The sequence below is a fragment of the Gekko japonicus genome, unplaced genomic scaffold (assembly GCF_001447785.1).
Source record: "Gekko japonicus isolate JY-2015 unplaced genomic scaffold, Gekko_japonicus_V1.1 scaffold138, whole genome shotgun sequence".
NCBI lineage: Eukaryota > Metazoa > Chordata > Lepidosauria > Squamata > Gekkonidae > Gekko > Gekko japonicus.
The window spans coordinates 1,102,119-1,118,708 of record NW_015163096.1 but is presented as its reverse complement, the minus strand read 5'-3'; the positions used below and the strand labels follow the sequence as shown (position 1 = coordinate 1,118,708).

The 16,590-nt window shown below is 42.6% G+C and overlaps 1 protein-coding gene across 1 annotated transcript in view; it reads left to right on the top strand.

Moving 5' to 3' along the window:
- PTPRM (protein tyrosine phosphatase, receptor type M) overlaps positions 1 to 16,590 on the top strand; it is a 509,160-nt gene that overhangs the window by 472,045 nt on the left and 20,525 nt on the right. The window contains exons 24-26 of the mRNA XM_015406598.1: positions 12,976 to 13,092; positions 13,428 to 13,582; positions 15,314 to 15,449. Of these exons, the coding sequence (XP_015262084.1) occupies positions 12,976 to 13,092; positions 13,428 to 13,582; positions 15,314 to 15,449 (408 nt within the window). The remainder of the gene's footprint in view (positions 1 to 12,975; positions 13,093 to 13,427; positions 13,583 to 15,313; positions 15,450 to 16,590) is intronic.

The following is a 16,590-nucleotide window of genomic DNA, read 5'->3' as shown; positions in this document are numbered from 1 at the left end:
CTCTATCCCATGCATAATCTTATAAACCTCGATCATGTCACCCCTCAGTCATAGTTTCTCCAAGCTAAAGAGCCCTAAGTGCTTTAACCTTTCCTCATAGGGAAAATGTTCCAACCCTTTTATCCAATAAAGAGTAGAAGGTCATTTGGGGGAAAACCATTGTAAGTTTCTGATCCTTCAGTTTACGCCTCAGTGCTTTGTGTCATATTTCCAGAGACCATTAATATTGTGTTTTGTTCGAAGGTAATATAACAGGAGCTGCGGTGGCTCAAGTGGTTAAGACGCTGAACTGCAGGCTGTGGAAGGTCAGTAGTTCAGCAGTTCGAGACCTGAGTGCTGCATGACGGAGTGAGCTCCCGTCTCTAGTTCCAGCTCCTGCCAACCTAGCAGTTCGAAAGCAAGAAATTGCAAATAGATAAATAGGTATCACTTCAGTGGGAAGGTAACAGCGTTCCGTGCACCTTGATGTTTAGGCATGCCGGCCAAATGACCACGGAAATGTCTTCGGACAGCGCTGGCTCATCGGCTTTGAAATGGAGATGAGCACCTCAACCCTAGAGTCGGATTCGACTGGCTTTCGAGCAAGGGAACCTTTACCTTTAAACCTATGAAAGGGCTATTATTTTTTATCGGGGTAGACTGACCTCTGATTTTTGAGCAAGGGAACCTTTACCTTTACCTTTAATATAACAGGTGAGGGGTGATTGCTACTAGCAAAACAGCTCCCACAGTGCAATGACTCTGGCCCACTGTCCCTCTGGCAGTTTTTTAAAGTTTAAAATATATCAGTAGATCCAGTTACTAATCTCACATGTAACCTTTAACCCATGTGTTTAACCGTAGTCACATTTGACTCCCCATGTTGAGAATATAGCGGAGTATATGAATCAAAATGTATTTATATTTCATATTTTTAATCAACATACATCTACTACTACAGTTTGAACAGCTATAAATCCATTGGTTAAAAATGAGTTTGTCTGTATGAACGTTGTGCTGGCTTTAACATCCTCAGTGAGTTTAATTCTAAATTAAAATAAGAATGTGTAAAAATGTCCAAGCAATGACCTCATACAAGCTATCAATATCACCTGCTATAGATAACCAGTAAGCAATTCAAAATACTCTATTACAGACAGAAGTTTAATTTAGGTGCCAGTTCATATACTGATATCACTTTCAGCTGTAAAGTATAAAATGCTATACTTACTCATGCGTACTAACTGCTTCAAAGCATGTGTCTTAAAAACACATGAAAATAGCCCTTTTCAGTCATTACAATTTTGACAACCCAACTATGCTTAAATTTATTTATTTATTTTTATCCATTTGCATTATTTCTAGTCCAGCTGTCTCAGAGAGTCTCAAGGTGGATTACACTTAGTGAGTCAGTACGATCAACAACATGAGACGTTCAGTGAACAGTATATTAGAATTGTAGCAGCCTGGAACCACCAGAAAGAACTGAAGCAGACCATAAGTATTGACATGACACATTAAGCAGTACAAAAATTACACGATAGGATCTTACTTAGCTGTACACAGCAGTATAGACCACAGTCCCTAATTATTTATCCAAGTCTGTTTGTGAACCATTTTGTACAGTGCAGTTCTATAACCAAGCCCTCTTGGATAATTCAGTTTTGTATAGGGAGATAATGCAACATGCGGTCACCTTTTTGTTTGAATAGGATAGTGTAGGTTTTTTCCAGCTTCAGCACACATGATTAGAAACTCAGATTACTTGTGGGCAGTGTTCCCTCTAAGCTGAGTTGGTGTGAGCTAGCTCAGTTTTTTAGCCTCCAGCTCACAGATTTTTTTGTCTTAGCTCAGGAAGGAGGGCTCCCGAGCAAACTAATTGATGCAGTAGCCAAATCACTTGCTCACAACTTTAATGCCAGTAGCTCACAAGGTAGAATTTTTGCTTACAAGACTCCACAGCTTAGAGGGAACACTGCTTGTGGGTATGGGCTTCTGCATTGCTTTTTTCATGTAACTTGGCGAATGCACACATGAGGCAGATCACAGATAGCACTCTGTCCTGTTATGCGAAGTTGGAGTGCCAGCACTGTAGTGCTAATGTAGTACCGGAAAGGTGATTTCTATGTCTGAGTCAGTGAGAAAAAGAAGAGCAGTCAGTAGGGTAGTATTTTCAGCATTATTTCAAATTTATGAGTTTCCTGACAACTCAACAAGCCCAAATACTTCCCAGATTACTTTTTCTTTAAAACTTGGTTATGGTTCCTAAAAGTGCCAAAAGGCTTTGTTTGTCTGTTTATACCCCACTTTTGTCCCCAATGGGGACCCAAAGCAGCTTACAACATTCTCCTCTCCTCCGTTTTATCTTCAGAATAACCCTGCAACATAGGCTAGGCTGAGAGTTTGTGACTGGCCAAAGGTCTCCCAGACAGCTTCCATGGCAGAACAATTGGGCTTCAAAGCAAGTTGGTGCCTCCCATCCTTAAGGAATTTTTTATCTGATGACTTGTCCTATAATTCAGGTCCCTATAGAGTCACTGGATTATACAGACCTTGTGAAGGTTCACAGTTGACTTATTCAATTGCCCAGCTACACTCACAGTTTTGAAGATATTTCCTGACATCTTTCCTAATGGCCAAACTATGCTTGATATCAAGTATATATAACTGAATTATGTGTACTTTAGCCTCAAAAAGTAACTTGAAGCCTGGGTTGGGTTACAGTTGTGGTACTTGGAAGGGTGAATATTAACTCTTCCCATCTGTGCATTTGTCCCAAAGAAACTGGCCCTTCCCCCTAAACTGCTTTTAAGCCTAGTAGGGAAAACCTAGTAGGGAAAATCTGGGATATAAATAGAAGAAGAAGAGTTTGGATTTATACCCCGCCCTTCACTACCCAAAGGAGTCTCAGACCGGCTTACAAACTCCTCTCCCTTCCCCTCCCCACAACAAACACCCTGTGAGGTAGGCGGGGCTGAGAGAACTCTGACAGAAACTGCTCTTTTTCAAGGACAGCTCTTATCAGAACTATGGCTTGCCCAAGGTCATCTAGCAGCTGCAAGTGGAGGAGTGGGGAAATCAAACCTGGTTCTTCCAGATTAGAGTCCGCGCACTTAACCACTACACCAAACTGTGGCTATTCCAAGCAACAGAAATGGAGTCTCTCAAAATCTTAACAAGAATATGCCAACAAATATGGAAAACAAAACAATGACCCACAGAGTCAAAACGCTCAATCTACATTCTTAATTTTTTTTTGAAAAGGAGACTTCAAAGACTGCAGAAACTATCAGATCATTGCATTAATTTCTCATGCAAGTAAAGTGATGTTCAAAACCTTATAACAAAGACTGCTACCATATATGAAACAAGAAATGGCAGATATTTAAGCTAGATTCAGAAAAGGAAAAGGCACTAGGTTCATATTGCTAATTTATTTTGGTTACTAGAGCACTGAGAGAATTTCACAAGAAAATCAGCTTCTGTTTTTTGGATTACAGCAAAGTTTTTGACGGTGTCAATCATTAAAAGCTATGGGTGGGTGTGCCACAACATCTGATTGTTTTGATATGCAATGTATACTTTAGACAAGAGGCTATTGTTAGGACAGAATATTGAGAAACAGAATGGTTTCCAATTGGCAAAGGTTTCAGACAAGGATATATTTTATTTCCCTGTCTGTTCAATCTACATGCAGAACATATAAGGAAAATTGGATTAAATTTAGATGAAGGTGGAGTGAAAATTGGTGGAATATTAACCAATTGAGATATGCAGATGATTACTGGCTGAACATCAAGAAGACAAAAGTAATGACTACTGAGGAATTACACAATTTTATGGTTGATGATGAGAAGATTGAAATAGGTCAAGATTTTCTTTTCGTTGGCTCAATCCTTGGCTCAATCATCAACCAAAATCAAGAAATCAGAAGACGATTGAGACTGGAAAGGGCAGCTGTGAAGGAGCCAGAAAGGATCCTTAAATGCGAGGATGTGTCACTGATGACCAAGATGATTCATGAGACAGGCAATGGCAAATGTCCACCAATCATCTTTTGCCTTGAAAACCCACGGGGTTGCCATAAGTCAGCCATGAGTTGATGGCACTTTCCACCACCACTACATTTCCCATTACTGTGTATGGGTGTGAAAGTTGGACCGTGAAGAAAGCTGACAGGTTGATTCATTTAAAATGTGGTCTTAAAGGAGGGTTTTACATATCCTGTGGACTGCTGAAAAAACAAATATGTGAGTCCCAGATCAAATCAAGTCTGAACTCACTCTGGAAGCTGAGATGATTAAATTGAGGCTATCCTACTTTGGTCACATTATGAGAAGACAAGACTCACTGGAAAAGACAGTAATGTAACCCAGGTGTTGGAAATAAGGGCAAGGCTTAGGTCCTCCTTTCTTAAAGCCCCCCTCCCACTCACACACCTTGGCTTAAACAAAGCAACTATTTATTACAACAAGGAAAATACAGTTCTGCACACAGGGTATTGTACTTCCCACCCCCAAACTCCTTTCCCTTCCCAAACCAAAGGTCCAGTAGTCAGTGTTCCAGAAGTACTGTTCTCTTGTGGGAGTTGGTCCAGTCACAGTCCCTCAGTAGCAGGTCTCCAGTAGGATGGGAAGTTCTCAGGGCCTCTCTCCTTACCATCTGAGAGAAGGAATCAGCATCAGTTCAAAGTCAGATATGTTTGGGGGCTCACCTCCTCCAGAAGAAGTGCTGGGCATCAAGGGAGGGCCCACACCAGACAAAAGTTTCTTCATCTGAGGCCTTTCAGCAATCCAGTCCTTGGAGAGACAAATGACTAGGCCTCCCTTTGCTCCAACCCCCTCCCCTGATTGATTTTTTCCAGTCACACACTCCTCCCAATATGCAAATTAAGCATTTCATTTACACTAGGTAAAGTTGAAGGCAACGGGAAAAGAAAAAGACCCAACATGAGATCGATTGTCTCAATCCACTGCCCTCAGCTTACAAGACCTGAGCAAGGCTTTTAACAGTAGGACATTTTAGAGGTCATTAATTTCATAGGCTTACCATAAATCGGAAGCAACTTGATGGCACTTAACACACACACACACAGGGGAAACCAGGCATAATATGGGTACCTGTCCTTTTTCCCTTGCCCAGTTCCACTTTTCCCTGAACCCATATGACCTTTTGACTCTAAGGATCCCTCTTTCCCCAGTCATGCCTTTTCAGGAGCCAAAAAGGGCTGATAGGGGAACAGAGAAGTGAGGAAAGATCTGTTTCTGCCAGTGGAAGAGCAGTTGGATGCAATAAAAAACACCCAATTTCTATAAACACATATCATGTTCACAAGTAACACTAAGGTGAGTACTCTTAGTTGATTTTAGGAATCAGTCAATATTATTGTTACAATCGTAGATCAGCCAAGATTGACACACAGACAGAATCATCAGCACATGTACATACAATAATATGTTGAAGCCACATAATGGTAGGTTGATTTCAGTACTGCAGACATAATAAAAAACAACTTAATCAGCTGCTCCTTCGTTGAACATGCTGAGGCAAAAAATCTGACCACCTTAAAGGTGATTTCTTTAGAACAATCTGTGAAGATGAGGAAAATATAAAATTAATCAGGTCTGCTTGGAAAATTTGCTAAGTTCAGAATTATGTATAGAAACCAAATGTCTCTATACAAAAGATAATACAGTAACACATGATCAACTGTTTCAACTATGTTCAGTTGGCAGGAGCAAACACATTGAGACCTAAGGATGTGTGTATATCTCCCTTTTTTGACTCTAAGGATCCCTCTTTCCCCAGTCATGCCTTTTCAGGAGCCAAAAAGGGCTGTTAGGGGAACAGAGAAGTGAGGAAAGATCTGTTTCTGCCAGTGGAAGAGCAGTTGGATGCAATAAAAAACACCCAATTTCTATAAACACATATCATGTTCACAAGTAACACTAAGGTGAGTACTCTTAGTTGATTTTAGGAATCAGTCAATATTATTGTTACAATCGTAGATCAGCCAAGATTGACACACAGACAGAATCATCAGCACATGTACATACAATAATATGTTGAAGCCACATAATGGTAGGTTGATTTCAGTACTGCAGACATAATAAAAAACAACTTAATCAGCTGCTCCTTCGTTGAACATGCTGAGGCAAAAAATCTGACCACCTTAAAGGTGATTTCTTTAGAACAATCCGTGAAGATGAGGAAAATATGTATGTATAGAAACCAAATGTCTCTATACAAAAGATAATACAGTAACACATGATCAACTGTTTCAACTATGTTCAGTTGGCAGGAGCAAACACATTGAGAACTAAGGATGTGTGTATATCTCCCTTCCAAAAAAGCTGATGGTAATGCATTAAAGCAGGTCGAAATAAAAGCTCTTTAGTGTATAAGGAATTCTAAAACATAGACATAGTGTACTGGAGCAACTTTTTAATCATGGTTCCCTACTACTAGATAAGACTTTGCCTGTGCAATGTCTACTGAAGGGCTGTATCCCAGATTTGCTGTTTCATTATATCTTTGGCTCCCATAAATCCAAGATGGCATAGGGCCAGGAGAGTAGACCCATAGCAATGTATTTTCTCCTCAGAAGCATGAACAGAAATTATCTGAAAAAATTAATAAAGTTATTCCAGAAGGGTTAAAGTTTAAGCCAAAAGCATTTAGCTTGATACCAACCTTATGCTCAAAGTCCCTAACTTCAAGAAGATCATATGGGACCCCAAATATGGATCTAAGAAGTTTAGATTGTGTGTCATATATGAGTCAATCCATCAAAATAATATGTGACTGTCACGCTCACGCCGCCCCTGTGAGGGTGGGCCACCGGTCGCCATGCTGCCCCGACAACAAGGGACGCGTAGTCAGGGTTTACCTCTTGTAGGGCTTCCCTGCACGACAAAAAGGGGGGAGCTGCAGAGAGGAAGAGCTCGAGCCGAGGAGGGTCCTTCTACCGGAGAGATGTGGCCTCAGATGACAGGGTGTGCAGAGGGTTGTGTCACCCTCTTACCCCCTTGGGATGTTCTGGCATTCGCTGTTCCCACCGTCCGGCTCCCGTTCTTTCTCCACCCGTGTGCTTCTGTCTCTCTCTCTGCCTTTCACAGCTGTAGCCAGCCCAGTTCCTCCTCATCAGCCAGCTCGTCTCCCGTTTTTATTACCCCCTCAGCCTCCTGCTCCCTCCCCTCTCTGGCTCCTCCCCCCGGTAAAGGGTTTGACGCCAAGGCTGGTGATTCCACCCACCCTCCCGGCTTTGCAGTCCAGCCTCGGCATGCCGTCCATGCCGCAGCCTCTGCGCCTGCTGCCGCCGCTTGTCCCTGGTTCCTCGCGACCCCTTCAGCTGGCTTCCATGCAGTAGAGCTTGGGTCCGCCCCCGAGCTGCGCCCTGGCTCTGTACCTTCTGCTGCTCCCTCGGGGGCCCCTCACTGCTGCCTCCGACTTCACTGCTGTCTCTGGTCTTCTCCACGGCTGCCTCTCGTGCGTTCAGCCCTCCTCCAGGCTCCTCACCCCTTTCCCTGGTCCTCCGGGTGAGTACGGTTAGCTGGCTGGCGAGCGAGTTCCCTCTGTCTCCCGCTGGGCCCAGGAGCTCCTGGTCATGACTGGGACAGTGACCCATATATGAGTTGAGGAATCACCTGGCCTTGGAATACTTTGATCACATAAGGAATATGTGAGCCCCCTTTCATAAAAATGAATCTCAAGATATGATAACAGAAATTAAAACTGAATTTAGGGAAGGCCTCAGGAAGCGATTTGATCCCTCCAGAATTGCTTAAAAGTAATACTGAATGGTGGATCCTGATTCTGGCCATATTTTTTACATGACACCAAATAACACAAATACCTAGTGATTGGGCTTTGGCCATTATCATCCTAATATATAAAAAAAGGGATAAATCATCTCCTTCTAACTATAGTCCAGTTAGTCTGCTGAGTGTCGTGAGCAAACTTTATGCTAGGCACTTATATTGGAGTTCTGAGACTTGCTTGATTTTAGGAATCAAGATGGCACAAGATAGTCCAAACTTTAATGATCACACCACACTGGTGTGGGGATATGTCATAGTCTAAAACTTTTTAATCTTATCTACTCATTTATCTGTGATTTGAATGTAATGTGATATGTTTGGCATGGTCTCTGAACCCTATCACAACTGTGTCAGTAGAGAATCTTACAGTTGTGTCAGAATTTAACTTTTAAGACTGAGTGAATAATGTTACTGTTAATTTGAATTTTAAAAAATCAGTTTCCCAAAGGTTTTCACAGTCATAGTTCATAACCCCATTCAAAACTGATTTATGTTAACACACTTGTGGAAAACTTTGAAGACGGTATCAGAACATGCTATAAATTTGCCATATATTGCTTCCTTTATGGTCTCCCGTCCAAATACTAAACAGGGCTAGTCCTGCTTAGCTTCTAAGATCTGACAAGCCTGAGCCATTGAGGTCAGTGTGTGTGTTATATAGTTATATAGATTTAGATATTGTTTAGAATTTGTTGTTGCTGTTGTTAACCATTCACTTGTGTCCAACTCTTGGCAATTCTATGGGCCAGCTCTTGTCATGTTTTCCGAGCTTGTGCTGTTTTTTTAGTCGTTCCATGCTCAGGCTGGTGTCAACTTTAGAATAGCTGTAAATAAATGTATTACACATCATTAACAAGAGCACATTCTATACATATTGATGTGAAACTCATAATGGCTTTCAAACCATTATTTTTCTTACCTAGACTACCTGTTCATGTCAGTATCAATTTATATTAAGTTGCTTTTCATCACTCTAAGAGGGTACAGTGAAATCAATGTTTACTGACATTTACTTATCACAATCTAGTTCTGCCAAGTTTGTGCATAAAATTTAAATAATAAAAGACATCCAGTTACAGACACAAAATGCAGTAGAATAAGTTCAGAGCATAGCATAGCTGTACAACTGTTTACAGAAGGAATGTTTTTAATCTTAGCACATGGACACAAAAGCCAAATGTTTGAGGCCAGCAATGCAGTAGTGTATTGCTGGTTTTGGATATGGCATCCCTGGATTCAACTCCCAACTCAGCCATAATGTTCACTGGAGGACTTGGAGCAAATTGGTTTCTGAGTCCAGTCAGTGTCTCATAGGTTTGTTGCGAGGAAAACGTACAGGACTTCTATATATAGATAATTCATTTCCCAAGCTTCCATCACAATCTAGTGTGACCAAGAAATAGAACTGAGGATAGAAAATAGAGATTCAGGTGTGAAAACAGGAATTGTTGGGATCATTGAAAAGTAGACTTTACCCCATCCCTGACTGGTATCCTTGAAGTAGATTCAGGTGGGTAGCCGTGTTGGTCTGAAGCAGCAGAACTAAGTTTGAGTCTGGTGGCACCTTTAAGGCTAACAAAATTTTATTCAAGGTATAAGCTTTTGTGTGCACTCACACCTTTATCTGAATCTGTATCTGAAGAAGTGTGCTTGCACACAAAAGCTTATACCTTGAATAAAATTTTGCTGGTCTTAAAGGTGTCACTGGACTTTTCCTTTTTCCTTTACGGTTGTGATTTACTCCTGTGTGGAAAAGTAAAGCACTGCACCGGGGAGTGGGCCCATTGCTACAGCAAGGACAGAAGCTCTTCTTAATCCTTCAGTGGTCTGATCCTGACCCACAGCAGGTTGTTTGTGTTTCCGTGTACAGAATGCACAATGGTCTTCTGCACGTCCCTGTGCTCTTTGAAATATACAAGCCCTCATTCCATGTGCACTGTTGCCCAGAAAAATGGTGTGTACTTCACTAGTTAATAATACCAAGATGTTTTGGCTTTCAGAAACCAGAAGTCACAAAAGTTGCTAGTAAGTTACAAACAAACTGGAGACAAGCTGGGGTTCCACTGTAGAAAGGAGGACTGCTAGTTCCTGTCTTTCTCCTACTTATCTTTCACTGGCCAGACCCTGTATTTCCTGAGGATACATATTGACAGAATCCCACAGTACGCAGCCAAAAAAAGATGACATCTGTACACACCCCAAATCTGCTGAGAGCACTTGCAGAAGGACTTTTTTTTTAAGTATCATATTAGTAATCCTGAGTGTCTAGACAGAGGCAGTTGTGAGTTTCTTTTCTGAGCCAAGTAACTCAGTCAAATCTATTTTTTAAATTGTTTAGCCAGCTAAAGGGAGTGCTATGGAACATGGCAAGTGCCCATCTTTAAAGGAATTGTGCTAAAGTTAGAAACCTGATTTAGGTTACATACTGCAGCTGTTTCCTTTTTTAAATGTGCCCTGGACAAGTTTGTGTGGATCAGATGCAACCTACGAAAGAGAACAGGCAAGACGAGGAAATTAAGGTCACAAACAGGTCTCTGGATGGTTTGCACTTTGGGAATAATGGGAAGTTCTGTTTCTCTTGAACAATGCACAGGAAACACATTCTCTATGGGGGGAAATTGCTATTACAAACAGCTACCCAACAATGGATACAAGCAGTGTGAACCTTTAAGTCAGGGATTTGAACAATGCTATTGGCCTGGATTATCAAGCAGAACAGACAGACGGATAAACAATGAGCTTCCAATCTGTTTCTTGTGGTTTCTGTTTTCCTGACTGCAGGGCTTTGAGAAATTCTTTCAGAGGGTGTTTTAGGAATTGTTATAGCAGACAGAAAAAAATGAACTGCAGGCTGTGCTTATTAGTGCTTTCAGTATTTTGCATCTGGAGTTCAGATGTATTTGTTTGCCCACTTAGAAATGATCCTAAATATAAGGCAGTGCAGAGCTGTATGTTGCCTCAGGTATCTTTGGGAAGAGAAGTGAATATATGTATGTATGTATGTATGTATGCATGCATGTATTCCATTACGTATTGGCCATTGCCAGCTCTCCCATTGGCTGTGCAGTGCGCTCCATCAGCCATTGGCCCATCAACCACCACTCAAGAATAATCACGTGCCATTGGCTGGGTGCTGGGTCCGCTCCTCTTCCCTGCCCACTGCCACATCAGCCACTGTTCCCTGTCAGAATAACTGCCAAACAGCTGTCTCTCCTAATGAAGACACTTCTGCTTGGCTCCTGTGGGACTATGGCTCCTTTTCCTTCAGTGGCTGTTGCTATGCAGCCAAGCTTGGTTCTGTCACTAAAAAGACATAGGGCTTTGTGGGGAACTCATTGGGGCCAGTCCTGACTAGGGTTGCCAGCTCCAGGTTGGGAAATGTGAGGAATGGAGCCTGGAGAGGGTGATGTTTGAGGAGGGGTGGGACCTCAGACAGGCACAGTGTCATAGACTCCGCCCTCCAGACCAGCCACTCCCTCCTGGGGAACCATTATTGTCAATCCCCAGGTGAGGACTGCAGATCACTCAGAATTACAACTGCTCTCTGGGGGGGGGGAGATGGAAAGCTGAAGTCAGAGTAGCAGATAAAGATAGGTTGATGGTTGGCTAGGAAGGAGATAGGGTTGCCAACTCCAGGTTGGGAAATTCCTGCAGATTTGGAGCCTAGAGAGGATGAGTTTTAAGGAGGGGTGGGACCTGAGACAGGTACAGTGCCATAGATTTCACCCTCCAAACCAGCCATTTCCTCCTGGGGAAGCATTGTTGCCAATCTCCAGGTGAGGGCTGGAGATCAGAATTACAGCTGCTCTCCAGGAGGGAGGAGATGAAAAGCTGAAGTCAGACAGGCAGATAAAGATAGGTTGATTGTTGGCTGGGAAGGAGATAGGGTTGCCAACTCTAGGTTGGGAAATTCCTGGAGATTTGAGGGGTGGAGCCTGGAGAGGGTGGGGTTTGAGGAGGGGTGGGACCCGCCTCAAAATTACAACTGCTCTTCAAGTAGCAGAGATCAGTTCCTCTAGAGAAAATGGTGGCCTCTGTGTCATTATATCCAGGTGAGGTTGCCACAGCAGATTGACGCTGAGTATCCAAGGCTGGGGCAATCTCCCAGAGCCTCGTTCTAGATCTCATTGTATTTATTTCCACAATGAGCCTTATTCCTAGTATATATATATTTCTGAAACATGATCCGCTTGCTTATGAGAGGGCTAGATGGAGTTATGGTAAATGCACATGGGCCTCCCATTCCCTGCAGTGCCTTTTTGCACTGCCTGTGTCCATGTTCATAATGAAAGGGAACTCCTGGAAAGGGAACTTCTCCAAGCATGGGCACCACACTTACTCCCAATGGATATAAAATGCATATGGAGTCTTCAGCTTGAAATTGTATAATCCTGTCATAAGGTATGCATTTACAAATGTACCTCTTTATGAATATAGATAGAATTTCCTTGAGGCTGAAAAATGGAGAGTAGCTACTCCTTATTCCTCTTCTGCGCGTTTCCTGACTTGGGATAGGATGCTGGGGCCAAGTTTCTGAGTCTCTGCCCAGGAGCCTAATGTGTTATCCAGCCACAGAGGGCATCAGTTTCAGGTCCAGAAATAGAAATCTTTGCACTACTTTGTGTTCAGAACTTTTTTCACACTGAATATATTATGTGTTACCAACATTATGTGACCGCTTCTACTTTTTTAGTAATTTTTCTGAGAAATTAATTCTGTCTTAGAAATGTATGGTTTTTTTCCTCTTAGAAAGAAATCATGTTACCGCATGCTTTTTTAAAAGACTGAGATATTTTGGAGACAAATAACCAACTGCAAGTGGATGTGAATGTTTACATTTCTCTTTGTTGCCCCCCCCCCGCCAAATTCTCCTTGAACCAGAGGGGGGATTGAAATGAGTGGCTGTTTTAACTGAGCAGTGCATGGCATAAATACGACCTTGGTTCATTCAATTTCTGTATTTCAAACCAAATAGCATTCTCATCTTTAACTCTGAGACTGCTCTTTGAAAAAGACAGGACTTGTTCTTAAAAAGTAATGGGCTATGGCTGAGTGTAGGCAGCGTGACTGTTTTATGTGTGGTCAGACTATAGATCATGCATCACTGCAAAGTTTTAAGGAATGCTTCAGATTGAAAGATATGAACCTTAATTTTTTTCCCTTGTATTTCTAAAAGGTCAAATGCTGTAAATACTGGCCGGATGACACAGAGATATATAAAGACATTAAAGTTACTCTGATAGAAACAGAGCTCCTGGCCGAATATGTGATTCGAACGTTTGCGGTAGAAAAGGCAAGTGTTCATAGATATATTTTCTCAGTATGTTTCTCTAATGTATTTAGTCATGTCGCTGTTAAAGTTGTCATGTCTTTTGAGAAATGCAAGTTAACCCACTTTCTAGACTCTTTTGTGGCTAGTCCTCTACTGCCTCCTAGTGGCAAGGACAAGTTTTCCAACTTTTGTCTTCCTCCTTTTCATTGACTGATGATATTGAAGAGGGAAATAATGTAATTGTGATAGTATTTTTTAAAAGGCTTGTGTTTGGCTCTGTTTTCTTTAAAATGTTTGACTGAAGCTGGGTTTTTTTTCTGCCCCTGTTCTTTTTTTATTCCCTGTTGGATGACCAGAGAGGTGCCCATGAGATCAGAGAAATCAGACAATTTCACTTCACAGGCTGGCCAGATCATGGTGTGCCTTACCATGCAACAGGACTTTTAGGATTCGTACGGCAGGTCAAGTCCAAAAGCCCACCTAATGCAGGCCCACTGGTTGTACACTGCAGGTAACTAGCATGAAAGAGATTCCTTCAGGCTGTCTAGCTGAGAAAACCACTAGTTTAATTTTGTCCCATTCAACTGGACCCAACAACATAACTTGTATGTCATTTTCTCAAGTACAGCTGGTGATAAACTGCAGTTGGTGCAAAGTTGCAGTGATTTTTTTTTAAATTTTGAACAGTTTATTGAATTCAAAATGGTTACAAAAATGTTCTTATTAAGAGCTTGTCTTCCAATGTGCCTAAATGTCACAAAATCTTGCAGAAGGGATTGAGGGCCAATGCAAATGTTATAGAAGCCATGTGGAGGATACTTCTATGGAACAAACAACATGTTATGTGTGCCATGTTGTAACCATGGGGATTTGCAGCAGGACAGAACTGTGGTCAGAACTGTAATGTGGGAGAAGGAAGGGCTTCCCCCATGTCACCTTCCCAACATGAAAATTTTGCCCTGTTGGGGGGGCACAAGGCAATTAGTGCCCCCAGCACTGTTTCAGCTCAGTAGCACCAGAGAAGGCAGGATCCCCACTTTCCCCAACCATGGTCCCAACCAGGTAGCATATGGCTGCAAAATAGCATGGTGGGAACCATGAGGAAAATGTAATGTGTAGTTTGGCCCTATATGATGGCATTCCACATGGGCAGCTATAGTATTTGCATGTGAATCATGGTAAGTGGCATATTGTTGTTACATCAGTCACATGCACTGCTGCCATATGGAAGCATGCATAGTGCAACATGCAGACTGGTCAGTAGAGTACAATACAACATAATGAATTGGAACTGACTTTTCACCAAGGAGGTTTTAATGTTTTGCCATCATATTCACTATCTAGAAGTATTTGACTCAGATGAATCCTAAATGAATTCTAAAGTTTTTAGAAATCTAATAAGAATACACTGGATTTATCTTGTCCAGTCATACAGCAGAATTTTCTGGGCAGCTCACAACACAACTATAACAATTTAAAAGATTAAAGCATATATTAAAACACTGTAGCACCAAGTTGTAAAGTAATTTTATGTAAGTAGAATTGTCATGATCGTTATTAAGTATGCCGTTTCAGAAAGACCAGTGTTTTCAAATTCCACCATGAGAAGAGTCAGCCATTATGGCTAACATCCATTGATAGAAATATCCAGGGGTCGTTTCGTTGAAAAAGAGTTAGGGGAACTCATTAGCATAACTTGTTAGCATATGCCACACCCCCTGACATCACCGGAAGTGTGTCATAAGGCCACACACCCCACCCCCCAACAGTCCCGGCCGCCGCCGGCCTTGCAGCTCTACTGCCGAGCCCCATCAGGGGCCCGGCGGTGGACCTGCAAGGCCAGCAGGAGTGCAAGGAAGCCCCGCAAAGGCCCTCCCTGGCCCCAGGCAGGCAGGGGTGGGGAGAGGCAGGGAGGAAGCAACTTACCCTCCCTCTTCTCCTGCCTCCTCCTGGCTGAATGAGGGCCGGAAGCGGGGCGGCCAGAAGCAGGGGCGGGGCTTCGTCATGTGCCCTGCCTCCCGTACCTCACCTGGGGGAACTGCGTTCCCCCGTGATCCACCCCGAAATGACCTCTGGACATATTCATGAATTTGTTTTTTAAAACCTAGTGACCATCACCACAGCAGTTAATTCTTCAAGTTTAACTGCATGGTGCACAAGGAAGTACTTTTTAATGGGTCCTACATTTACCATTCATATTTTCTGAAAATCCAACTGATGCTAATTATGCTTTGTATTTTAGTGCTGGTGCTGGCAGAACTGGATGCTTCATTGTCATTGACATTATGCTAGACATGGCAGAAAGAGAAGGTGTTGTAGATATATACAACTGTGTTAGAGAGCTTCGGTCTCGAAGAGTTAATATGGTGCAGACTGAGGTACTGTGATAACAATTCCCCTGCTGGATTTCTTAACGTTCTTTGTGATAGAAATGCAACTTATTTTACCAGGGGCTGGAAACTAAATTATTTTCAGTTTGATGTTAAATGCCAGATGTATGTAAGCCCATAGACACGGATCCCACACAGGAGGCTGCTAATGTACATTAGATAGGGCAGGGTGGAGAGAAAGGCCATCCAGGGACCAAGAAATTAGTATTGAGACTGGGGTGAGAGTCAGGGGGCCATTGGACACTGGGATGTTTAGGGAGTTCAGGAAAGATTGTGCTGTTTGAGAAGAGGTTCCAAAGGAAGAGTGGGAAATAGCTTGACTGCAACACTGGGCTCTACTGTTCCAGGCACAGGGCAGCAACATGATGGAAAATGTGAAGTTCACGAGGGGCAAGAAGCTCATGTGAGGAAGAACAGGAAGTTGTCTGTGGGAGGATATCGTGAGCTAGCCTCCAGCTCACACATTCTTGTCTTCGCTCAGGAAGTATGGCGCCAGAGCAAACCAATTTATGCAGTAACCAAATCACCTGCTCACAGCTTTAATGCCAGCAGCTCACAAAGTAGCTTAGAGGGAGCCTTGCTCATATGGTGGTCGTACCAGCTCCCCCTCCTCCTCCCCCTCCACCTGACTGCCTGTCCAGCTCAGTTGGCAGTGGCAGCTCCTGCTCCCTTCTCCTCCACTAAATTCCAGGTGGCAGGGGTGGTCCTTTACATTGTCTGCACAGACAACCTTCCTCTCTTTAGTGGGGTGGGATTTTTAAAAACCTTCCTTTTTTACTTTTCAGTTTTCTGCTAACCTAGAGGAGGGTCCCCCAGGTCTGCAGAAGACCCTATCTGAAACTGGCCCCATTCTCTGGGTTTTTCTATCTACATGGGGACCAGGTTCAAAATTAGACGTATGATTATTAATGGCTGTCATTAGATTTCCAAAACAAGTGCAGTTAAAAGCAGCATTTAATCTCTTTTTTTGAAAAAAAATTGATAATCACTGGATTCAGTTATAGTGCTACCATAAGTAGGCTACTCAGAATCCTACTCAGGTCTATTTAATGGGGCTTAGAACCAGGAAAAAGCTCTTAGGTTTGCAATGTTAAGTACTGTAATTTGCACGGGCACTAGCAGTGTGTTC